The 25394-nt window shown below is 41.8% G+C and overlaps 1 protein-coding gene across 1 annotated transcript; it reads right to left on the bottom strand.

The window, feature by feature from the left end:
* Positions 1 to 1757: 1757 nt before the first annotated feature.
* Positions 1758 to 10694, bottom strand: TECTB (tectorin beta). The gene is made up of 11 exons (XM_066554989.1): positions 10618 to 10694; positions 9632 to 9720; positions 7805 to 7995; positions 7264 to 7406; positions 7111 to 7183; positions 5690 to 5793; positions 5527 to 5610; positions 5166 to 5328; positions 3352 to 3421; positions 2448 to 2480; positions 1758 to 1959 (listed from the first exon to the last, which is right to left on the bottom strand). The coding sequence occupies exons 2-11, from the start codon at positions 9705 to 9707 to the stop codon at positions 1907 to 1909; spliced, it is 990 nt and encodes a 329-aa protein (XP_066411086.1). The 5' UTR covers positions 9708 to 9720; positions 10618 to 10694; the 3' UTR covers positions 1758 to 1906.
* Between the last annotated feature and the right edge of the window lie 14700 nt (positions 10695 to 25394).

The raw sequence follows: 25394 nt of genomic DNA, 5'->3' as shown, positions 1-25394 counted from the left end.
TCCATCCCACGGCCAGCAGGAGCGGCATGGGAATCAACAGGCGCATCCACAGCTCCTGCAATCCTGCACGGTTGGTTCCAAAGCCACACTTCTTGCATAACCAGAAAGGAATGAACCAACCTGCCAAGTCTTTCGGCACAAAACAGCCGCGACAGGAGTGCAGTGACTATTGTAAAAGCAAGGCAAAAGAAACAAGCTTCGGAGAAGGACAAGAATTTGAAGAGGCAAACGCCGCTCGGAGGTGCTGAAACGCGAGGTGTCAGTGGGAGGAGAGCAGAGGAAGGAAAGGGAGGGAATGCAGCAAACGCGGCCCAGAGCCTGAGTGGCGATTATCCCGGTCAGAACGTCCTGCGGAGCAACGGGCAGAGAGGAGGAGAGCAGAGAAGAGGGAGGAGAGCAGAGGGAGGAGAGGGAGGAGAGGGAGGGAATGCGGCAAACGCGGCCCAGAGCCTGAGGGACGGCGATCCCGGATCAGAACGTCCTGCGGAGGAGCCGCGGGCCCGGCGGAGCTCGGCGCTGTCCCCGCAGCGCCCTCTGCTGTGCCCGGCGGGGAACGGCGCCCGCTCCCCGCGCCCTCCGCGCCCGGCAGCACTCACGGACCGAGCCTGCCCCGGGAGCAGCGAAAGGAGCCCCTGGAAATGCACTGAAATGTGCTTATTTTACCGCTGGGGTGTAATGGATGCGTGTTCTAGCTTTGCGTTATCTTCATTACAATGAGCTTTTACCGAAAATGAGCTTTACCAGGGAGCTGAAAATGAGCTTTATAAGGGAGCTGAAAATCCTTCAGAGAGTTATTCTGGAGGCTCCCTCTCTACAAACAATAGTAAAAAAATCTGTAATGCGCTTTTGCTTCAGTGTATGCAAGCACAGGTACACCCACCGTGTTCGTTAATTGGAAGTGTAACAACTGTAGTCATTCTTCCCTCTTTCACATTTAGGATCCTGGAAGTTTCATGGAAAAGTTCTAAGGATGTTTCTGACACTTCCAAGGGGTTTTTTTCCAATATTGTTCAAGTAACTAATGGAAGTAAGGAACATCCTGTTATGCTTTTTGGGGAATTGCTTCGTGTCTTGACATTTCCTGCTATTTATAAATCATGATTTCCCTTTCCACTGCTTTTGTCTTGTTGTGTTGCTCAGGTACAGACCTAACACCTGGACCCTGCTGTGTCTGCCACTGTCTATGCCTTCAAGGAAGTGCAAAGCTCATTATATTGTTTTCCAGTCTCAGATGTGCTCAATAGGCACCCACACCATGTAACCATCCAGCACTGAGCCTGTCCAGTCAGCAAGACATCCTACTCCTACAGTGTGCTCTACTTAATCCAACCAATCAATACTGACAACACTGAGAATCAGGAAAGAAATGTCAGGTAATTAACTCTGAGCACCTTCTAATTACTGCTACAAGAAAAGCGCCCTTTCCTCCCATCCTTGACATGTTAGGCTGTTTTTTGTTTTGTTGCAAGACTTCACAGAACAAACTGGGACTTTGGATGACCAGGCCTGGAGGGGAGTTTGGTACCACACTGAGACTGGCAGGGAAGGGGGACCCTGAAGGCAAATTTGGCACTGAAAAATGCTGAGTTTGCACAACTCTGTATTCTGTTCAGAAACAAGTCCTACTGCCATCACAGCTTTTTGCAAGGAGGCACTGGCAGAATACATAACCCAAGGGTTTTCACTAGTTCAAAATGCCAGCAGAGACTTGGGAGAAGCAAATCTGCTTTGGGATTTTCCAGAATTTGAGGCACAAAGCTCATAGAATGTTTTATTTATCTGGTAAAATGGTGCACAAGGATTTTTAGTGGCTTTCCTTTTTCCTCTGCAACATAAACATCTTTAGTAAAGAAGTCCAGGTCCAAACAGGATCGAGGAAAGTTACGAAGTACAGCTGGGCTGCATTTTATAATAAAATAGCAGAAAATCCAATCACAAAAAGTAGGTGGAAGATGACATCTGCAAGAGAAACACAGGCTATATGTGAGTACTTCCCTGTCAGCTCCCTTTCACCTTCTCTTCCCACCCCATTCAATAAAACTGCATGCCCTAATGTGACTCTGTCAACATATCTAGTGTTAACAAATAGACTTTGAAAGGTGTGTTTCAAAGCCTTTCCAATCAGAAATGCTTTCAGACACCCCTGTTAACCCAGTAAAACATGATTGTTCCTTTTTGGGAAGAGGGTGTGACAATTAGAGAAAGAAGATTGTTCTGTATTGGAAGTAATTGCTGTGATTTTATTGAATGGTGTGAGGGATGTACCAAAAGAAGGAAAACAAAGTATATTACACTAGGAAATAAAAACTGATTTTGAAATGTTCATTCTTCTGTCAAATTTACTGATATTTCAGGTTTTTTCTTTCAGCTATGGATTTTATGTTGACAAAGACACTCAAAATGCATATTTGGGATTGATACTTTCATTGTCATACTTTGCTGTTTACCTGAGAGTGTGTAAAATCTAGATAAACCTTTGCCTGTATAAAAGAGGAAGAAAAAGATTACATCAGGATGATGATTAAAATAGGAAAAGTGCACCAGTGTGCTTTGTAAAAGTACAGGAAACATTTGTCACATTTTGAAGTTCTGAATATTTCTTCCTCTTGGATTTACTGTTTGAAGTTATAAAAGGATCCTCAGTTCTTTTACCTTCTAACATTGATAGGGGTTTACTGGTGCAACATAATGGCTTGTAATAATTCCACTGTGTCTGTATTTGTAATTTTAAATTTGCTTTCAGATTGGTGCAGATACAGTTGATAAACCAGTATAAAGGGCTCTAGTAAAAACATTGTTTGTTCCAAGGACTTGTTTCAAAAGATGAACCAGCTCAGAGAGAAATCCCTGGTGCCTGCAGGAGGTAGCAGTTGGAGGGAACGTTGCTCTGCTGTGGGGAAGGCCGATGGCAGTGCCATCAGCGTTTCAGGAGGGATAGGCACAAACCATCCCTGCAACATATGAAAGTGTTGTGGATATGCTAAAGTACGGACCCACGGCGTAAAGAAACGCTTTCCTGCTGCTTCTGACCTCTCTCCCACTCCTGTGCAACCTGTCAGAGCATGTCTGAACTGCTGCTGAGGTCACAGGCAGGTGAGCAGAGCTTTCACTGCCAGCTCTGTGTGTCAGTGGTTTGGCTATTTATGATAAATGCCAAAGGGGTGCCCTGACTCACTTGGCAAGCGAAGAGAATGTCACTGAGCTCTTCTGCCAGAGTTGGAGGGGACCAAGACTCCTGCTGCCCCAGGGGAAAGGGGTCTGGCAGAGGGCTGTGGCTTCCTCTGCTTGCTCCTATCTGCCAGCTTCATTGCTTCCCAAAGGGAGAAGCACCCCAGGAGCCCAGGCACTTACTGCGCACGGTGATCTCTGCCACCAGAACACCTCCGGTTTGTTCTGCGCGCTGCTTGCGCTTGTCGCATGTCTCAAGAGAGCAGAGAGAAACCCATGTATACCAAAACAATTAAGAATTATTAAAAAACCCCACAGGCACAATTCTTATGTTTCCAACCAAGGAAATTGCTGCATATTTTCTAGGGATTTTTTTTTCTGCGTGTAATTATTGGGGATTTTAGTGCAGGAGAGATTTAAAGAGAGCCTTACAGTTCATTTTCTTGAAGATTTTGGCAGGCTGCCTTTCCCACCCTGCCTTAAACAAAACTCCTGTCAAGAAGAGGGAAATTGAGCTCCATCTGTTTAACCCCTGACCTCTGTGAAGGCTTCTGGGTTGTTTATTGCTGATGATAATTGTTGCCCATTGGGTAGAAACAGGAAGCACCAAATCCTTTCCAAATTGATCAGCTCATGTCCAGCACTAATGATGCCTGTCACAGCTGACAAGGTCTGTATTGGAGGCAGTGCTCTGCAGACTAAAGGTCCTTGTGCATCTCCTGACCTTTGCAGATCCCCAGCTGGGGGCATTTTTGTTACAAACTCAGCATGCAGTAATTCTGGTTATGAGTTGCTTGTAAGCACAGGCCACCGGCTTGGTTCAACCTTAATTGCAGGAGACCCCCAGCTGCATTTTTGAGTGGGAACTGGACTCGAGGGATGTTGCCTGATTGAGCAATTATCCTGCACTGGAGGGTGAGGTGGGAATTCCACACAGTGCCTGAAAGGATGATGTAGGTGTTTGACAGTACTGCCAGAGGGGCACATATGAAGTAATGGGTTTGTGGGTTTTTTTAACTCTGATCTGTGGCTGGATAAAAAGTTTAAGAAATCTTAAAAATCTACAAAATTGTAGACTTTTTTCTGTTGCTTTTGAATCTTATAATTTCTAACAATGTGCTTTTGTCAGACATGCAAATTTTTCACAAGTCAGTTCCTCCTGCTTAGCACTGAGGCTGTATATTGCAAAATGCTGCCTTAATTTGCTCCTGGACTGAGAAAGGGGTTAGAATGAAAAATTGGGCTCACCAGGAGGAGTAATGTTTTCTCTTCTCCAGCAAGAAACATTTGTTGTTGAAATGACAGCATGTTGGCCAAGGAGTATTTTGTGCTTTCATTTTAGGTTAAATAAAATTCTATTTCATTGCATGAGAGAAAGAATGGCAAAGCTCTGACTTGGTCAAGGGTGGAGAGAGAAGTCTTTAAAGAAAGACATTTTATGGGCACCTGCCCTTGTTAAATTATGTGCCTGTATAGCACCCTCACCATACTCCCATCTAAGGACACAAGAATCCACTCTTCTACCTCAGTTCCTGCTCCAGAGACAATTTATGTATTTTATGCAGAGTAGGATGTCTGCAAGAGCAATAACTTACTGCAGCATGGCAGGGAGGACTTTCCTCGGGAAGGGGGACTGGGTGCTTTGGGACTCCCATTGCCCCCAGGGTGCTGTTAGCACCAAGATACTTGGTAAAATGGAAAAAGCTCAACTTTCTCCTTTTTTCTAGGCTTGTGTTTAACTGTAGCTGTTTGTCAGACAGGACTGCAGTCTGGGATATCAACAGGAGCTGAGTTTTTAATGGCTACCTTATTTCTCAATACATTTAAACAAGTTTCCCAACGTTGCCTGTGACATGACAGGGGTCAGGCTGCACAGCTGGGCTCACCCAGTGCCTGCCTCCATCTGCTGAGAGCCCTGGCGCTGCCTCTGCGCCTGCATACCCTCGGGGAGGGCTGGCCATCCTCTGTCTGAAGGTGGCACCGTGTGTTTCTCTTACCACGGGGCAGGAGAACTTCTCGCTGTCGCAGACGTGCGTCTCGCAGTGCAGCCAGACCTTGGACAGCTTGGGGATGTTGCGGAAGCGGAAGGCGTTGAACTGGAACGTGGCCCGGTTCGTTTTCCCGTTCTCGTGCACTAGGATGGAGTAGTCCGTGGCACACCTGTGTTGTGTGTGGAGAAGCAGTGTCAGAGCCCCCGTGGCCTCAGTGAGACATCTCCTGAGGTGACATCTGATGAAAGCATTTGCCCTGCTGTGGGCCAGCTTTTCCTTTGCTCCCTTATACCCCACAACCAGCTTCGCAGTCATCCTCAGGGCTGGGCTGAGTAGAGGGGCTCCCCAAGGTCCCACCAGCACCTACCCCTTAGTGATCAAAGGCCAGTGGATCTGGTAGAAATACTCTGAGGAGGGAGTTGCCCAGCAGTTGTTGAGAACAACTTTAAACCTGGGGAGATACAAACCCCAGATTAGCAAGGAATGTCCCAGTTGCCAATTTATTACTCATTCCCCCTTCCTTTGCCTACCTGTCACTTAAGCCCTTGGCTTCCACTCCAGCAAATATGTCAGAACCAATTTCTGATGTTTCAACCACAAAGGGGGCTTCCTTTATACTTGAGAACTTGGCATTCTTTGAAAGACAAAAGACAAAGGCATCATACATTACTTGTAACATGCAAAGCAAGGCATGATTCAACTTCAGACACCACTGCAGAGATGGGCCCCAGAAAATCTGGGTTCTTATAACCTGCAACCTCCAAACTCTACACTGCTAGTAGGACTATTGCAAACCCAAGATGATGTTTAAAAATATTTTTATTAATATTTGGTGTATAATGATGATCAGTGAGAAAACTTGATGCTGTTGGGGTTGTAGCATGTATTGCATGTATTCCCACAGAGCATGGGTGGGAAGCAAGCTTGCTGCTGCTGCTTCTGGTGGTGGGGGAAGCTGGTGGGAGTGAGAGTGAAGGTGAGTGTATAGAATGGGAATGGAGTTGGGACATGGCCACGTGTTGGAGAAAAGGAAGGAAGACAAGCAGAAATCACAAGAAAAAAGCCAGTCTGCTGAACATGGAGCAGTGTGGTGCTCAGGTGAAAAGTTTTTGTTACAAATACAGTGAAATGCCTACTTTAAATCCCAATGTTTCTTGTTGGGTAAGATGGTAACAAAGCTAGCACCAGAATTGTAAAAAGAATATCTTACTAAAAAAAGAATATCTATCTAACTTACCTAGTGGTAAATACTCCTTTTACCTGGCCTATAATTTTAACACAGTATGTTCCTAGTTGTGCTTTTTCTAGCTGTGCTAAAATAGAGAGGCTGTTTTGGAGCTTTTGACTGTGCTTTTGTGGAGAAAAGATTCCAGGATTAGGAGCTGGCTGTTCCAGCAGTGCAGTGGAGCTACAGAGAGGAGAGGGATGCTTCAAAAGACCTGCCTGATATCAAGGGACAATATTTTGTTGGCAACAAAAGTCCAGCATGACCTAAAGATCTGTGGGGTATATGAAATATCTGTCAGGTGAGAGGATCAGGGAGAAAGCTGCAAGAGAAATGCAGGGAGCTTTGCTGTGTCTATAGAGGCCATGCAAGGCCAGGAGTATGTGCAGATTCATGCTGATCTTGCAGTGGGACTACTCACAAGTTTTGATTTTTCTTATAAAACCTGTCAGCAGGTTAGAAATGTACCTCTCAGCAGAAAAATCTGTCTGATTGTGAGGGATTAAAAGAACAGTTGGCATGAGTCTGCTCTGTTCACTTTAAGTATATCCCTGTTAATCAGCAGAAACAAGAACCCCTGCCAATCTCACTGCAATTATCTGTTCCAGGCTAGTAATGTGCTCCATGACACATAAAAGTCAGGAGCAGCAGCCCTGTTTTTTCCAGCCCTTTGACTGAAGCCTTTGTAAGGTAAAGGTGAAGGTGTGAGTGGCAAAGAGCGCTTACAGAGTAGAAGTTGAGGGACAGCTGGCTTTCAAATGAGCCGGAGCTCCCGTTCTTCACATGGACAGTGGCCACCCTGGGGACAGGACAAAATTCTGCATGAGTGAGGCATGGTGATGAGGACAGGGTGAGACACACTCCCAGGAGAGGATATACCTTTGGTCGAAGGCAGCCTGGTTCACCAGGTAGTTGGCATTGTATGTGCAGGTGAATGAGTAATTCACAGGCTGGCTCTTCACAATCACTGAGGAGTCATTGGAGACGATGGAGTTATAGAAGTGATACACGGGATTCTTGAACTGTGGATGGTGAGACAGAGAAATGTGGGCAGTACTGAGTCCTTGAGGCATCAGGAATAAACTTTGAAACATGAAGACTCTGGCATCAAAACAGGCTCCCCAAGGAAACATGGTTTGGTAGCTCTTTATATGCTCTGCTGCCTATTCATATGCCTTACTAAACATAAGTTCTGTGTAACACAGGTGCAGGTGAACAGCAGACTAATATCCCTAAGCCAGTGAGCATTTTGCCTGGAACTGAAAAGCACAGCTGCGTGATTCTTCCTTCTGCTTCACTCTGCAGTTTGCCTCCTTCTTCCATTGGTACCTAAAGCTTACTTCAAGCTGAAGAGGATAGAACTCTCTCAAGTGAGTGCAGCCATTTCCTGAGTCAGAAATGCTGACCTTCATAGTCTTACCTCTGATTGGGTGCCACAGTATGATTTGTTTTTAGGTGACAGGTCTGGGATTGTGAATTGGTAATATCCTGAATCGTGGATCCCATTGTAGCAAATGCCTCCAAGTGCCAGCTGATTAACCTCCCATCCATAAGGACACTCTGGAATTCTGGTAATGATGGTTTTAGGATAGCAGTACACCAGAATTACATCTGGAAGGAAAATGATACACCTGGAGTTATTCAGGAGTAACTTCCTTTCAAAGAGGTAGGTCCACCCACTTACTTTCCATTGGGCTTAACCTTCTGTGAACAGGGGTGTGTGCTGGAAGGTCTCCTAATGAGAGCAGCTTTTGCTACACAAAACAGACCTTTAGGTTGTTAAATTCTGTCCTCTTTGGAGGAGTTTAGCCTTTGCCTTCTAATCAATGCAGAACTTAGTGAAAATTTTTTATCTTTCTGGAATAGCTGATTGAAAAGCAGAGGCACTGCCGAGGAACGTGAAGTAAAAAAGGACTGCACTGAAAATGCCTCATTAACTTATGCTGCAAAGCTGGCTTCTGTAACACCACTGACTCTGTAAAAATAATATCGGTGAGGTTGTTTGGTAGGTTTTGTAGATCTGCACTGTTTTGTACTGGTGTATAAATCTTGGCCACAACAGACATTCTGCCTTTTCTTTTCTTGGACTGGCACTAGAAATCCAGCACAAACTGAATTTTTCCAATTGTCAAGTCAAAAGCCAAGATCTAAAACTGAACCTAGGCCTGCTAACAACAATAGGAAATGACGCAAACTCCCAGCCCTGTTAACAGCAGTGCTGTGTATTTCCAGACATGGTGATTGCTAATACACACATGAATGCTGAACATCATAACAGACAGACAGACTGATACCTTTGTGACAGCAGAATTGGATATTTTTCACAGGCACAGCTAATTTGAACATCGGATGGAAATTTTAAGGGTAAATATTGACTAACCATTAGTGACCTGAATACTGAGGAAGACTTCCAATTACTAGAGTGAGAAAAAAAGGTACCCCCCCTGGAATTATTCAGTTACTTCTTTTAAAGCCCTTGCCACTCTCATTTTTTCTGCTAAAAGCTTCATTTTGCAGCCTTTCCATGTCTGCTAGGGAATAATCTGGGAAAGTCAAGTAGAGACATTAACGATTTGCTTTTTCTGATTAACAAACCTTCAGCACATGCAAGCTGATTCTGCTTGTGTTAATGCTCAGATTTAAAACTGGCAGCTTAGAGCTATGAAAATTCCTGTAGTTCAGAGAAAGCGCTTGTGCAAATAAAGGTACTGAAATAAATGGCTAGAGGGCCAAATACTTTAGATATACCATGAAATGGCTGACAGCAACCTGACAGCAGTCATGTACTAAGAAGCAAACACTAAATTGTGGCATATTCCAACACATTTCTAGAGCACATTTTGTAATTGTATTGAAATCTATTTTACAGGTCTGGCAATCTGACTGTAGTCTGTGGGACTACAGCCCAGTTTGGGCAGCAAAGATCTGCTACATTTAGCCTGTACTGTTACAGAAAATTTCTAATTGTTTTTGTTCCCTTTACTACTTTATGCTTTTGTGATTAACTTTCTTGCACTATGGTAATTGCACAGAATTAGCTACATGCCTAATTCTTGGTGGGGTTAGGACTTGTATGGAACATTCTTTACTGTGCTAGCTCAAGGCAGGTCATTAAAAGAAATTTAAGGATTAGCTCTACAGAATCCACAGTTTAACTTTCTGAAGGAAAACCTTTTGATTTTGAATGAAAAAACCCTGTGGCATCTTAATTAGAGGAGAAGATCTTAGGAGACTTAAGTTATTTTACCTGCTTTATTTGGAGTGCAAGGCCCTGCAAGACCTCGAGCCAAGATGACCAGCAGATAAATAGCAAGAGTCACCATTTCTTGCAATGATCTGAGGACACAGGAAATAAAAGCTGAAAATGTCTTTAAAAGTGGAAATAAAAACAATTAATTGTCTGCAGTCCTGAGCTTGTAGTAGCTACTGTTAAAATGTAATTTTTGCAGAGAGAAAAAATAACATTACTGATATCCTGTCAGCCAATCTAATTGCAAATATAGGGTAAATCTTTCAAAGACCATTGCTATAACTGGGTCACTATTGTGACAATTTCACTATTTCAGTTTAGTGGTGGCTTTTAATTCTTCTAGTTTGATTTCTTGCAAATAGTCTAAACCTAAAGTGTTAATATAACCAAATGAAACTGAAACAGTGGGATTTGAAAAAAAGAGGAAATAGAAATTACAAGAAGAAATATGACACAAGAACATATATAATGTGCTTAAAATTTAGTGCTGAAAGTATTCTCTGTGGTGATTGGTATTCTGATGCATATAAATTTAAGATAGCTCAGTTTTGGTGATTAATGCATTTTCTCCTTTGCTGCTAAATGTTGAGTTTCGAGGAAAACATCCATAGAAATTATTTGCATTTACATTTCAGACCTCCAACCTGAAAGCTGTTTCCCACAGGGGATAAACATATACAGCCTGTGGGATTGGGACTGCAGATCTCATAATTTCCCTTTGAAGACACTCTTCATTATCAGCCCTCATACATACATCACTAAGCAGTCTAAGTCAGAAGTAAGAAATATCATTTACAGGAAAAAAAAAATCATTCCATTTCAGTAATTCTAACAAAACCAATCAATTTCAACATTTTCACTCAGCCTCTATTTAAAAAATATATAAATATATATGAGTTTATAAAAGGGTCTTAAAGTGCATAGCAGTGACAATTCCTTCTAATTATCATCCCATGCATTCTACAAGAAATTAAGGGTTATACCTATGAGACAGGAAGGAGCCAATTATTTCAGATTTTCATTCCAGTCTTATTCCAAAAGCAGCGCTGTCAGCTCTTTCCAAGATGTCCTCTTTCAAATGAACCCAGGTGGTGTTATCTTCGCTTTATATAAGCAATCTTGTAAAAGGAGCCCATCTCTGGTTAAATCTCAACCTGCCAGTATTGTCCAGTGTGAGAGGAAAAAAAGAGTTATAGAAAAGCAGTTCTCTTCCCCTAGATGAGTCTGCATTGCTGCTATTTGATTTTTACAAATCTTTTTACAGTGGTTTTTTACTGATCTTGCAAACAAGTGAACAGAAACCTGCTGAAGGTACAAAATTTTTTGGTTTGTGAGTTTATTAGGAAGATGTAAAATTTCTGGAGAGGTGAAGGTACAGCTGCCTTCTAGAATTCAGTGAAAACATATTTATAGGAATTACCTGCTTGTCTTACATGGCTTATTGAGAATGTCAAGCTTTTGTGCCATACAAATGAACAAAAGTGGTGACAACAGATCATATATTTACCTTTGGAGTTGTTTTTTTTACTTTTTTTTTTCCTAAAAGCTCACAGGCAGGTAATCTGAGTTTAGGCAGGCTCTTCTATAAACCTTAGCATTATGCTACATAATACTAAATGCACATAAGACTGTGTAATATATATTGAATATTAAACTGTAGATTGTATAAAATTTACTATTGCACAGAAAACTGAAACAAATTTACTCTTTGTATGACCACCAGTCATGAAGTTGCCTGTGAAAGTCTTGTCTAGCTGGTGGGATTTTCTGGTGCCCCATTACATCCTGTTTGTGTCAGCTTATAGTGAAAGGCCCAGAAATAGTGGGTGCACTACTGCTATTTTATACAGAATATGGGCTTTAAACAGTCTTGCCATGGGAACTGGCCCAGGCTCAGCTTTGGGCACTGTGTCCCAAGCCCTACCCAGTCCCATGTGCTGTTCAACCACCTCCAATACCTGTCTTGAGTCACTAAACACCTGTGGGGCTCCTCACAGATGGTCTGGTAGGTCGTCTTGTGCAGAACCTTGTTCTGCCCCATCCATGGCAGGACTTTGGTGTGGATCTGCCTTCTCTCATGCAGTGTTTGGCAAACAGGGTGGCACAGTAATAAAGCTGTACCAGTTATCAATAGTCTGGAGTTTTTGAGGGAGATAGTGGAATGGAAGAGCACGGTGGCCCTGACCTAAACCTGAAATGCTCAACAAGGAGTTTTTAGCTGGCCTGTGAGTGAGGACAGCATTCACTACAAGAAGTCTCAAGCCAGAAGACCTGAGCAAAGCAAGGCCATGGGTGCACCTGCATTGTGAGGGCTGCTCGGCGATGGTCGTGTGCAGGTGAATCTGCAGTGACATGAAGAATTAAGTGATATGGGTGACTTCTTCTGGCAAACTGATCCAAAGCCCTAAACAAAGGTTGAAAAGCTGATCCAAAGCCCTAAAATGTTGAAAAGCCGTGTTGGTGCTTAATTTCAAATATCAAGTCTGAACTAAGATTGAAGCTTTGTAAGGAGTTGCTCTTACTGCTCTTGTGAGCCTGCAAGCCACCACATTCTGATTTAAATGAGATTACTTAAAGATGGACACATGGATAAAATCCTCTGGGCAGGGTTTGTTGTTATTTTAATTGAATTAAAGAACAATCCACTGAACAAGAAGCAAAGCTCATCAATCATTTCTAATTATTGATCTCTCTAACTAGAGATTATCCTCATCAGAAATCCTAAAGCAAGGAAGATTTAACTCTAGGTGTCTATTTTCTAGCCTCACCCCAATCCTGCAGGGATTCAGGCCTAATTATGATTTCCTAAGGCTAAATCTAAATATACACTGTGTCAACATGCACTATTTTTTGTCTTTCTGTCTGTGAGGGTGTTTTTGGTCTGGAAGAAGAAACCAGGGTTTCTGGTAAGACTTTATGATCAACCCTGTTGACAAGAATATTTAGCCCAGAAACAAGGGGACACTTGCAGAAGAGGGCTTGTGACTTGGGCATGAGAAAGGACTCATGGCTGTGTACAAGCTAATTCTTCAAACTCAAAGAATCAGATTCAGTCCTGAGGTTGGACTTGGCCTATCAGGCCTGCACACACAGGGCTGATTTGGAGCATAAGATATTTGGCTAACCTTGATTAGGCATAGTGTAAATGCCTTGCTAAAAATTATGTAAGTGGTCCACCTCACCATAAAATTAACAAAGCACTTAAAACACAGATTAGCTTTTTACTGATAATTTTTAGCAAATACACTAATTAAATTATCATTGGTATAACAGTACAGGTTTCAGTGGAATTACTCCAAAATGGATCTAATCCCATAATTTGTATGAGAAAATAAATATCTCACTATCTTCTCACAGAAAACTTATCTCCATGTACATAATACTCCTTTTGGGCAAAAGGTAGAAAACAGAATGAAAACCATGAAACAAATTTGGCAGTGGTGCCAGCTGGTGTATAGTAGTTTGCATTTGCATGAGAAACAAGCACAGAATGTACCTAAGCCAACCAGCATTTGATACCTGCACTGATCAGAGGTGAAGGCTCGGGGAAGGGTTATGTTTCTCTCAGTAAATGCTCACACTGAAAAAGGAAAGCCATTAACTTGCAAAGCAGACCATTGAGGATTGTTGCAGTTCCCTGAGTCTTTCCAAAACCATTGAATAATCTCAGCAACCTAAGTATTTGTACAGATTTCAACCAAGAGCAAATGAAGGCCTTATTGTGGATTCCACCTACAAGGGCAGCTTGTGTCTCCAGCCTTGTTCCTCACATTGTCATGGAAAGCTGTGTGAGTATCAACTGTCTGACTCTTACATGAAGCAAATCAGGTTCTGCTGTTTGAACCTGCAAGGGATATAGCAACATCCAGTTTTCATTGGTTTTGGACAAAACAATAAACCTGAAGAGTCCCTCAGCTATATGGAAGGACTTACAGGATAATGAGGATCAATGGACACAGGCAGCTGATTCCAGGGGAAGGCAGATCAGCTGACACTCATCTAGAGGATGCAATGTATAAATGATGGTGTTTCCACACACCAAAACCTGGCATACTCAGTTTTGTCTAAGATAAGAGGTGTATTTATCCCACAGGCATAGCAGACATCCATGCTGGGTCTGGAAGCATAGCAGCTGTATTTATATTTGGCCTGATCTGAGTGGATCCTCTTGGAAGTGCAGCACTGTATTAGTACAATCAAATTTTTCTGAAGCCTGATTGAGCTGTGCTGTGTAGACTTATTCCCTCAAGTCATAAATACCTTAGGGATTTAGGATTGTTTTGCCTTTTACAGTGTAAATACCTTTCCAGTAGTTTATTACTCATGGCACGTGGCTGGTCACTCACTTCAGCACATGACTGAGTCACCATCCCTGGAGGTACATGCAGATGTGGCACTAAAGGACATGCTTAGTGGTGGTCTTGGCAGTTAGCACAGTTGGACCTCAAGAGCTTTTCCCAACCTAAATGATTCTACAGTTCTATTCTATGAATGTTTTAGCCTTGTGAGCAGATTATAGTGCAATGCATGAACGTACAGAGAGCCTGGGACACACAGATCTCCTGCACCCCAAGTCTCCAAGTGGCTGATATTGTTCAGTAAATGGCACAAGACCTATCAGAAGAAGGGGAAATCAGAGGAAACTGTCCTCATGGAAGAGTCACATAAAAACCAGAGATGGATGTTCAGGCCACTGGAAGAGAAGAAGTCTTCTGCTCTTGACTTACTCATGTGTTAGCTGTCTGTCTGTGTAACTATGCAACACTGAATCATAATTTTTCAGCAATCACCTGCAGCCATGAGCTTGGTGAGACAGTGCTGCTGCTGGTACACGCACTCCTGGGGTGTGAGAGAGGACAGTCTCTCAGCTGAAGAAGCCTTGATAATTCTGCTGTTCAAAACAGATATTTACAACAGCAAATCTTGCTGAACACAAAATCGTGGCTGAAGTCAATAATCATATTTCATGCTCATTTGAATGCCTGATTCTATTGCTGTTTAGCTTTGCCAGCATATTTAATGTTCTTTGGATGCTTCTCCAGCAAATTCCTGCCTGTTTTGGAGTTTGCTGCTGTTGGAACAGAACATCAGTTTGCAGCTGAGTTTCCTTGAAGCCTTTGTGTGGGTAAGTGCTTTATTTGTTCTAATTTTTTAGGAGATGTCTTGGAGTAGCTAGTTATGAAGGATAAGACTTTGGAGGTTGGTTTAATAAAGACATGGTGCTTGATTTAATGAATGTATGAGACATGTAAAACAGGTCATGCGAGCCCAGAACTGATGACTAACACCAGTCATGTGAGACCTCAGTCCTTGGACTGCCTCTAGTTGGAGATGCCTAAACTTGCTATGTACTTAATTAATTTGTCTAAATGAGGCATGTGTTGCATTAGCAACTGCTGTAAGGTGGCCAAGATATCTGCACAGATATCTGTAAGGTGCCCAAGATATCCCGTGACACAGGACCTCTGGGACACTCGGGCACTTTTGGAGCAGGAACTGGAAGCCAAGGATAGTCAGGACATCTTAAATGACACTGGATGTCTGTGTGTGGGCAGCTGAGTGGAGACCAGCCAGACACACTGCTCTGGTTGGCTTGGCATTCATTTTTGCTCCCCTTGGGAGCCTGAGCAGCCCTGCAAAGTCAGCAGCACACATGCCTGAGCCTGCTCCAGCACCCTCCAATTACTCACTGAGTGCCCAAGGACAGCTTCAAGGCAGAAGCTGGAGCACTTCTGGGGAAAGATAGCTTTGATCTCAACAAGCAAGAACTGGGTCTCCTGTAATCCTGGACGAGGGCTCTGACCACCAGTCTGCTCCAGCTGTTCTTTGAAGAGAGTGTGGCTGTGGCTGCTGGGCTCCACTGTGTCCAGAGCTGCTGTCCCATCTGGGATCTGTCAGAGCAGAACTGCAGGGATTTTCTGCTGAGAACACAGGGATTAAGTATTTTGTAATGGCTGGTTACTGCTGTGGAATAGCATTCTGTAATCACCTGAATGTGGCCTGAATGGCTTCTGAGGTACCTAAGTGCTTTTTTGGATCTCAATCATGCCATCCTGTATAACATCTTGTAAACCTTTTAGTTCTTGTTATCTCAACAACAGGTCTTGATCTCTTGGCTGTGTGGGTGAGGATCTCACCTCAGTGTGGGGGAGGATTTTAAGAGGAAGGTGACAAAAAAGGAAGAATGGACTCTTTGTGTCATTCATTTGTTTAATCTTCTCAGTTTGGCAGCTGCCTCTGACACAGTGACCATTCTCTTCTTGGTCCAGTAATGCTCTGTTTTCTGGGCATTATCCCACTGGTGCTGGGAAGGTTGCTGAAATATGCTGTTTCTCATTTTGGGGTGGGCTATGTCACCACAACTTTTAAAAGAGTCTGCAGCAGATGTCTGATCTTCTGCCTCATTCCTGGCCATGTGTGTTGGCCATAAATAATGCTGCTCACCCAGCCTGCATGCTTTGCTACTGAAAACCTGACAAAAACAGGACTGCAGTGCAGTGAAACATAAAAAGTAGACTAAAAGCAAATTTATCCTCTGGGGTCCCTCAGTGGCAATTCCACTGATTGCTCAGAAACTGATCCTAAATGTATGCTGCTCATTTTAAAAATATGGAAAAGAAAGAAAAAAGCAAAACAAAGACAAATGAAGGGGCAAACTGATAAAGAAATTTCAGAAGCAGGAGGAATGCTGAATTACAGTAAAGGACTTGATTGCCATGTAGCTTGGAAGGGCCTCATATTCCCAAGCCCGGAAACCTTTCCTCAGACTTGCAATCTGTATTGCCCTGGGAGCCTGGAGTGCTCCTGCTCCCTCTTTAACCCCTCTACCCTTACCTCAGCTACAGAGCCCTTCTCCAGCTTCCTTAGTTCTCCATGGTCTGATCCAGCTGAACTATAAACCTGCTTTGTGGGATCCAGATAGGAATGCACACATGAAGGACTGGTAAAAATCATGTTCTTGAAACGCTCTCCATAAATTCATACCCTTTGAAGAGTTAAGATCCATTTGTTTTCCCTATGAAATAAGCTTTCAGTATCTGTAGAGCTGCAGTCTCAAATCCAACATAAACCTTTGCACTTCTATCAGTGGCAGCTGCTGATTAAAATCACAGTTTTGGTTTCCCAAGCTACATAATCCTGCTAGTTCAATCTTAGACCTACTTTTCTCAGCACACTGTATCCATTATACCAGTGTTGTCCTCATTTTTGAAAGTTTGTGATTTTTGGCAGTCTGATAGCATCATCCTTGGAGACAGTCTCTTTTGCTGTGGAAGGGATCTGTTTGTTGTAAAGAGTTATGTGGCTCTGAGAGCTACATGTATCAAACTTAGCTGCATTAATTAGCTGGTGCTGTGCTTGTAAACTGATCATAATAATGCTTATCACAATCTTAGTACCATTATCTCTGTTTTGCAGATAATGGAACTGAGCCACAGAATGGCAAAGCTCAGTGTAGGGCTCTTGAGCTGTCCATCCTGCTCTTACTTTTCCTTTCCCACTGAAATAAGCAGCTTGGAGCAGGGAGTGTCCAGGCAAACTCTGGATGGGTTTGTCTGTGAATGAGAAAAGCTTTCTGGGAAGCTGGAACGATTGTTTGGAGTGCCAGGTCATGTCTTCTGGAACAGAGGACTCACATGTCAGAGGCTCTTTTTCCACCTAAAGTAGTAAACTCCCCCTTGCTTGTCAATTCACCATTTCCACTGGCCTTTATGGCTTTTTGACAATGATTTGGTGCCTTGATTACCAGTTGAGTGTCTCAGTGGGTTTGCCATAAACAAAGATTCTCACTTAGTCAAGACACATTCTTTAGCATTCAGCCACCAAAAAGGTCACTTTCTGAGACTTCCCACAGATAACAGATCAATTTTCAGATCAGTTAAAGGGTATTGTTTTCTTCAAATTGCACCAACACACTATTGATGACATCCACTGAGATGGTTCTTTCCGTTCACCGTGTTTCATACTAGCAGAGAAATGTAACAGCTTCATGCAGTGGAATGGAGAAGAGCAATTGATCTAAAAGTTTCAGGCACTCAGTTGGGTTTTCATTTCTTTCATTATGACTCAACCAATACCAAATAAAATCCAGATATTATTTTTAAATTGGCTGGATCATTAATTTTAATTACTATTAAAATTTTATATTATTATTGATTTCAATTATTTCTTGTAGAATTCACTTAAACACCAAATGCAAGAGGTGGCTGTGGTCCATGTACATTTCTTCAGAGATTTTCATGGGCTCCCTCTGATAGTCAGGTTTGAGAAAGCTGACACCTTTGTGTTTTCTTCTGCTGAGCTGTAGCTGGTGTTGTATTGATCACTCAAAATCAATTCAACCATCCTGGGCAAAAGTACTATTTGCTAGCTTTTAAAATGACAGTTTCTCCTTTATGATGTAGCTTCCAGTGATGTAATTGGAGGAAATACTCAGTCTGGAGCAAACCATCCTTTCGAGCTAAGCTGGCTGAACAGAGCATTGTGGTCATAAAAATGTTTGCAATTATGATACCAATGGCATTCATGTAGTATTTCCTACAAGCTATTCCAGAAAGTATGACACTGTAGTTCCCTTTTATGAAAATCCCTCAGGAATACAATAATGTGATTACCTTCCAAGGGATTCATAGAGTTGTTCTCCTCCATAACCCATCACAGCTTCAAGTACTCAATCCTCCAGGACAGACTGTGCTCAAGACTCCAGATTGATTATGCTGTTAATGACACAAGAAGCTCTGCTGTTGTTTTTTAATTCTAAGATTAGCTAAAATTAGAAGTTGACCTTATGTTCCGGAATTAATTTAAAAACAAAAATTCAAGTTGCTGATTCTGATGATTTCTTTTCTTTAAAGCCACAGCTCCTTGAGCTGTGACTCAGTTCTGAAGTGATTTTGAAATGAAAGGTGTCTGGCCCAACTGATACATAGGAGCAATAAACCCTGAGCAGTCTCCAAGGTAATGCCCTTACATGTATACTGGGCATCTACAGATATGTAAGATTTTGAAAGATCAAGAAGATGTCAAATCCTTGTTTTAAATGCTTGAAAACAGCTGGATAAATTCAGTAAATAGACCTCGAACTGCTGACTGCTTGGATATACCAAAAGCACATGAAGTTGAGGAGTTACTCTTTGCACCTCTGGATGGTCTTGATATCTTACAAAAAAAAAAAAAAAGAGAGAATAAGAAGAGCAGGGAATACTGAATCTTTTACAGCAGTAGGCTGGTAAGATACATTATTGATGCTTCAGAAAGTGTGTAAGACTTAAAGTGCTGAGCTTGAAATACTAGGAAAGAATCTGTTTTCACAGCTTTTTTCTTAATATCAGTTTTGTTTTTTTTCTCAGTGGGCTCCAAAACAAAATGTACCTAAATACACCAATAGTCAGTTCTGAAAATGTAAGCTGATTTGAGAGTATTTGGATACATCTTCCTGGAAGTCCTTTGGGAAAAAAGGATGTAGTTGGAATGCCCACTCTCTACATCTAATTCTGGGGGTGGGTATGGTATTATTTGGGCGTAGGTGAAATCAGTGGATATGAATGTAGAGAAGATATGGCAACAACAGTGTTTTCTGTGTTTGCAATACCATTCATTTCAGGCTCTCTGAGACCTTCACAAAGATTTTAGTCCAGACACCAACTGGCCAGGAGATGGTGTTAGTGATGTACTATAAACAGACACATGAGGCAGAGAAAGGCAAAGTGACTCATGAAATCTGGTGAAGACATCTCTGAGTGATGCCCATCTTTTGGACCCTTCCTTGGCCTGTTCTGATTATTTTCATTGTCCATAATAATTACTATTTAGTGTTGCTATTTCAATATGGCAAGCAAGTAAAATATGAGAGCAAACATAATTTTCTTGTATCTTTGTCAATACATTTGTTAACTGATAATTTATTAACAGATAAGTAAAAATAGAACTGATCAAAGCCTACATCACTCAGGAATAGCAGATGTGAATGAAATAAGTTCAGTCATCCAGACCTTTTTAACCTCTCTTGCAAGCCTTAATCTTGTGGCTAGTAACAAGTAGTTTGGAAAGATGTTCCTCTCTAGGACATCAAATGCTCTATATTTCTTTCCTTCTGCACCTCCTGTCAGGACCCAACTCAGCTGAGATCCCCAGCCTTTCAGTCAGCTTTGTGAATTCCTGTACCAGTTCATTTCTCCACTTCCCAGTCTTCATTTTCCTCATGTGATTGCAACCCTCATGCTCTGTCCTATATGCCACTAAACCCACAATGTCTGAAGGTGTTACTATGTAATGTCATCTTCTGGTATTCTCACCTTCCCACCTCTTTCCATGTTTCCTGTCCCACCACCTCTCTGTGCACTATCCCTTCCACTGAGCTCAGCAAACACTGCTGCTCCATCAATCTCCTCCATTTCATGACTTTGCCCATGCTACTTAAATTTGCTTGTGTGTGAAATATTGGTTGTAAATCTTTCCTTCCAAGAGTCCTTTGCTTTGTGCAGGGTTTCCATGGTGGTTTCCTGCTGGCTTTTTACCTCTGCTCCTTTCACCAGCAGTATGATATTGGCCAGAAATGGCTCTGCAGGCAGGAGCTGGTGTTGGGCAGACAATGGTGGTCAGCTAGCACGATTCCTTGGCAGCAGGCTGCTGCTGTGATCTCAGGTTATACATCCCTGGGTTTGCACTTTTTAAAGCTATTTTAATCATGACTATCAAAAGAGAAGGAAATAAAGTCTCTTGTGCTTCCTGCTTTGCTGCACACTCACAGCCAGCCTGGACCCTTTAGTCTCAGTCTAACCATGTTCTCCTGAAGTGAAGTGAGGAGGCCACGTACAGCCTGGCTCCAGGAGCTCAAAGCATGAAGAGGGAAACTGTACCTTGATATTTCATTTCTCTGCCTTCCTCAGGAGGTTTCTGAAGCTCACTGTGCAAAGGGAACCTACCCCTGCCTTCCCTGAGGTGTGGACTGCCCTTTCCTCTCAATTTGCACACAGGAGGGGCAGTTCCTCTGGTTCTCTTATCTCTTATTTGCCTGTCCATGCCAAAGTTGGGGGCATCCTGACTAGTGGGCAATGTAGCTCAAGTGAAGGGACAAGCCCTGGTATTTGTATCTAAATGCTGTATATAGCTATCTTATCTACAATGGTTATTATCTTTTAGCTGCAACATGCTGGACAGAGTGTCCTGGATGGCTTGGGAAAAGAGCCATTGGGATTAAAGGTCACTGAGCTCAATCATGCTGATGATTTATTTAAGTGCTTGACAATTGTGAGTTTTCTGCTTGGCAAGTATGCTTTTTTTATTATTATTATTTTAAATTATGTGATATTCTCTGCAAGACTTCCTGTTTATGAGCAAATATCTTAGGTCTAGGGAGCTTGGTACCTAAATACCTTTTAAAAATTGATCTAAGAGATTTAGATGACTAACTCATATACTTAAAAAAAGTTAGTTAGGAATCTAAATCTAGTTATTTTCAGGATTGCAAAACTGATGGACTTTTCTCCACTATTATTAGCACTGGAAAAATGTTTTCCTCCTTATTTGCCAAATAGATCTATTGAATTTTGAGTTTCATGCACTAAAGCCTTTTAAAAATTAACTCCTATCTTTCACCAAGTACCTTTTCCAATGACACTACTTTGTCTGCAGTGACTTTACAACGAGGCTGTTGAGCTCACCATGTATTCTTCAGATTGATCTTTATCCTGCAAGTACAGGAGCCTCCAGCACTACTAAGGGCAGCTTAGAGTTATTGCCCTGACAATTCTGGCAGAGAGGGCCATTTGGAAAAGCGGTGTTCAATCTGAAAAGGGTTTGTTGCCCTTAAGTTATTTAAAAATGAAAACTGGTGAGGAGATAATGCTCTATCCCATCAGGGAAGTATATCTTTAGGATATATCTATATTTCTATAGAATTCATTATTTCCATTTTTAAACCAAATTCTATAGAGAATGAATGTGGAAATATTGCAGTGCTCTTCAGGATTGAAAGTCTGGTATTTGATCAGTTGTGCTTATGAATCTGAAAGCACTTTTTGTTTGGGAAATTTTTCTGTGTCACAGAATTCTCTGAAGCAGAAGCCTTTTCTCCCAAGAGTAATTTAGACTGAAATTTTTACTTAGGAAAAACACACTTATTTGGTGTGTTTCTTTTTAAAGATTGGTCTTTAGGAATTGAAAATGCCTGAGTGTGTGCATAAAATTGTATTTAAATACAAAGGACTGGTTAATACAAAGCGAATACAAAATTGGAAATTTGTGTATGAGAATGTAAAGAAGCAGAAAATAGGCAAATGTGTTCAGGGTACACACATATATGGAATCCTAAGGAAAACAGCAGTAGAATTCAGGAAATATTTAATCAGTGGTTTGACCATACCTTTGGCTCAAGCTTGGTAAATATGTGACTACTCAAGGTAAGGATGCCAGAGCAAGAACATTTTTAACAGGTCACTGACTGTTATTTTAAATGGACTCATAGCTTCATGGCTCCCTTAGATATAATGTTAAGAAATTCCTTGTGTGGAATGACATCCTGTTCTGTTGAAATATTTTATTATGTTTACCAGGCTGACAAATCTTTTGATTGCAATTTAATTTAATACAATTTAATTGCTACTAGTAGGATACCCTTCAGGAGCTTACTATCCTCACTCTTGCTGGAATTCCTGTTGCTGTAGTGATGATGTTTTCCAAACATTGTTTTGGAAAAAGAAATCTAGGGTTATCATTAATATATAATTATGATAATGAATTACGATAGCTTCAGTTTGCCTTCCTGTAACACTGTGTGCATAGCTACAATAAGATAAGAGCCTTTAGGTAACATTTACATTAATTATATTAATTAGAGAGTTGTTAGGGTAGTATTACTACTTTATAGCCCTTGTACTGACTATTTTGATAGCCCATGTGCAAGGGCATTGCTTCCTCTAATTTTGGTGAATAAGGACTATCACAGTTACCTGGGAAGAGGACTGTGAGTGCACCTGTGGCTGTGCAGCAGAGCACCCCATGTCCAGTCATCCAAAACGACCAGTTTCAGGGCATGACAGCCTTTACTTTCTTCTGCAGACATGATTAATGTGAAATATATTTCTGAGGAACTGGAAGAAATTCAAGAAATAAAAAATAATTTGCATGTGTTGGCCAGAGACATTAAACTGCATAAGACCCCAAGTAAGACTGTGATTTGCAATTTTAATTTTTCTCATTTTTCTTTTTTTCCTGTTTATCTTTTAGTGCTCATACTTATTGAACTTGAGAGTGTTAACTGCATCCATTTAGACAGAAATTAAAATGAAAAGTTCTCTTATTTTTCTATTATATTGGTAAGCTCTTTTTGTCACTGTGATGGAGGGTACACATCTACATGCAGAATACATTATAATTTTGGAAGATGGAATAAATCCATTTTTTATTAATTTCCCTCTTATTGATAGTATTGAAAGGACTTCAGGATTAGCACCAACAATACAGTTGATTGAATGGCCTTGGTGGGACTTCAATCACAGTTAAAACAGATTCTGTTGCATGAAAGGCTAAGGAAAGGAAATTACAGAGCCTGGTTTAGTGAAGGATTTAAGAATGATACACGTATGCATGAAGAACTAGGGTGCCAAAGCAAGCTGGAGAATTCTGGAGTGGTCTGGTAAGCTCCAAGACAGAACTGAATTCAACAGTTTTGTGCAGATCTTGATAGCTCGAAAAATGCCATTTTTAAAATCATACAAAAGAAGTGTGGCTTCCTTTAATCATTATAGAAGACTCTGAGAGGCAGAGGTAAAGGAGAAAGGGGCAGGCTGATCAGTCCAGGCATTAATTAGGGCCAAGGTCTCTTTTGGAAGTTAATGAGTTTCTAAATAGCTAACGAGCAGCTGATAGGGATCGGAAGAATACTTAGCCTCTGCATCCTGCTTTTATTTCTGCCCTAAAATGAGAGATACCTCTAGGAGATACAGACAGTGTTTTGTGGTCAAAAGTCTTCTATATCTGCTTCTCAGGTGAAAATCCTTTTCTTACACAATGCAAGGGAAAATTTAAATAAATTTTTAGTCTCCTGAGATTCAGAATGATTTACTAGAGTATTTCTTGAGCCTTACTGCAGTGCTCAGGATAGGACTTGAGTGATTTTAACTGTTCTGGTCTCTCTGACCCTGCCTTTGTCTATGCTTCTGAAAGTGTCTGACATAACTGCTCTTGTTTGCCCTTCTCCCTCATCCTTGTAAGCCAGATGGTTTTTGCCATCTTCCTGACCCTGCCGGGTAGACATTGCACTGACACAGCTTTTGCACAGCATTCATTTGATTTTGAAAAACGTTGAAAGGCAAAAGAAATGCAACCAGATAAGTGAATGAGAAAAAAAGAAATAAGATGGGAAGCCAACTGAGCACAAAGCAGGGGGGGATCTGCTCTTAGGGCAGACCAGAGAGGCACTTCAGGCACTTCTTCAGTGTGTGCATGGCTGTGCAGGCACATTGTCCTGAGCAGAGCCAGAGCTGCAGTCTGGTGTGTGTGTGTGGAGCTGTGAGTGTGATACACCCTTAGCTAAGCACCCACCTGGGATACAGGAATCCACCATGTAGAGACAGTGGGGATTTACTCACTCCAGTTCCCAGCTCAGAAGGGTCTGGCCTTTCTGAACCACTTGCACAGCAGATCTGACTTCAGCAATTTTCCGCCCCACCCCACAAGATTCTCTGCTACTCATGTCTTAATAGGTATTTAATAACATGAGTTAAATAGAATATTCTTTTATCTGCTCTAAGATTCCCTTTTATTTTCACCACCTTACCACTGCATCAGGAAAGACCAGTGCATTTCTTTGCAGTTTGAAATACTTGTCATTCTTGTGGTGGCTCTTTTCTGAGTCACAGCTTTTCTAACCAATATAGAAGTAACATTAATATAGCAACAAGTAATTAAAAAAAACTGGAATCTATTTGGCTCACACTACAATTGAGTATGATTCCATAGCTGTAATTAACTAGGCAGTGTCTGGAAGTGTGTTGCATCCACCACCTGCCTCTCCTGTGCTAAATTTCTACTCCCTGTGTTGCTCTTACAAACAGCAATGAAAAGCAAGGCTCAGAGCAGAAACATTTCTTGATTGAATGCCATGGAGGCCAGGAATCCTCCTGTGATGTGTTGGAATGTCTTATGCTGTTCTTGAAACAACCCACAGTGGTAGCTTAAGTCCTAGGATCTTAACACTGAGGGCATTCAGCCTTTCCAAAACAAATTGCCTGCTATCTACTTTTTGGTAAAAATTAATTCTCTCCCACGTGTAAAACAGGTAGCTGCTAATTCACCTAAAGGTTATAGTCTGCTTTTATGTGATGACAGTTTTTCTTAGATGTAATGGCCTAAAGATATGGTTTTACTTTTGCCATGCTCATCCTTCTCTGGTAACTGCTTTTGGTTAATAATCTTTGGCTCAGGACTCTGGTTAGTAGACAATAGACATCACAGCCAACCCCTGTATAAACTGGTTATCTGAACAGGATGTAGATGTCTGTATGGGCAGAATGTGAACTTCTATATAATTCCCTTTAAACTGGCATATGAAAGGGAATTGCCAATGAGTCATGTGCTGTTTGCAGATTAGAGCTTTCCAGAACCTGGTGCCAAGGAAACTGACTTATTCTCTGTTATTACTTTGCTATTCATTACGTTGTGCAATACATCAATTGCAAGCATAAATACATTGTGTAGTCCATGGATGGGAATAAATCTTGGTATGTTAAAGTACGTACATGCCAGGTGCTAGCCCTGCACA

This window comes from Molothrus aeneus, chromosome 8, assembly GCF_037042795.1.
Source record: "Molothrus aeneus isolate 106 chromosome 8, BPBGC_Maene_1.0, whole genome shotgun sequence".
Taxonomy (NCBI): Eukaryota; Metazoa; Chordata; class Aves; order Passeriformes; family Icteridae; genus Molothrus; species Molothrus aeneus.
This window is presented reverse-complemented; position numbering and strand designations above follow the sequence as displayed.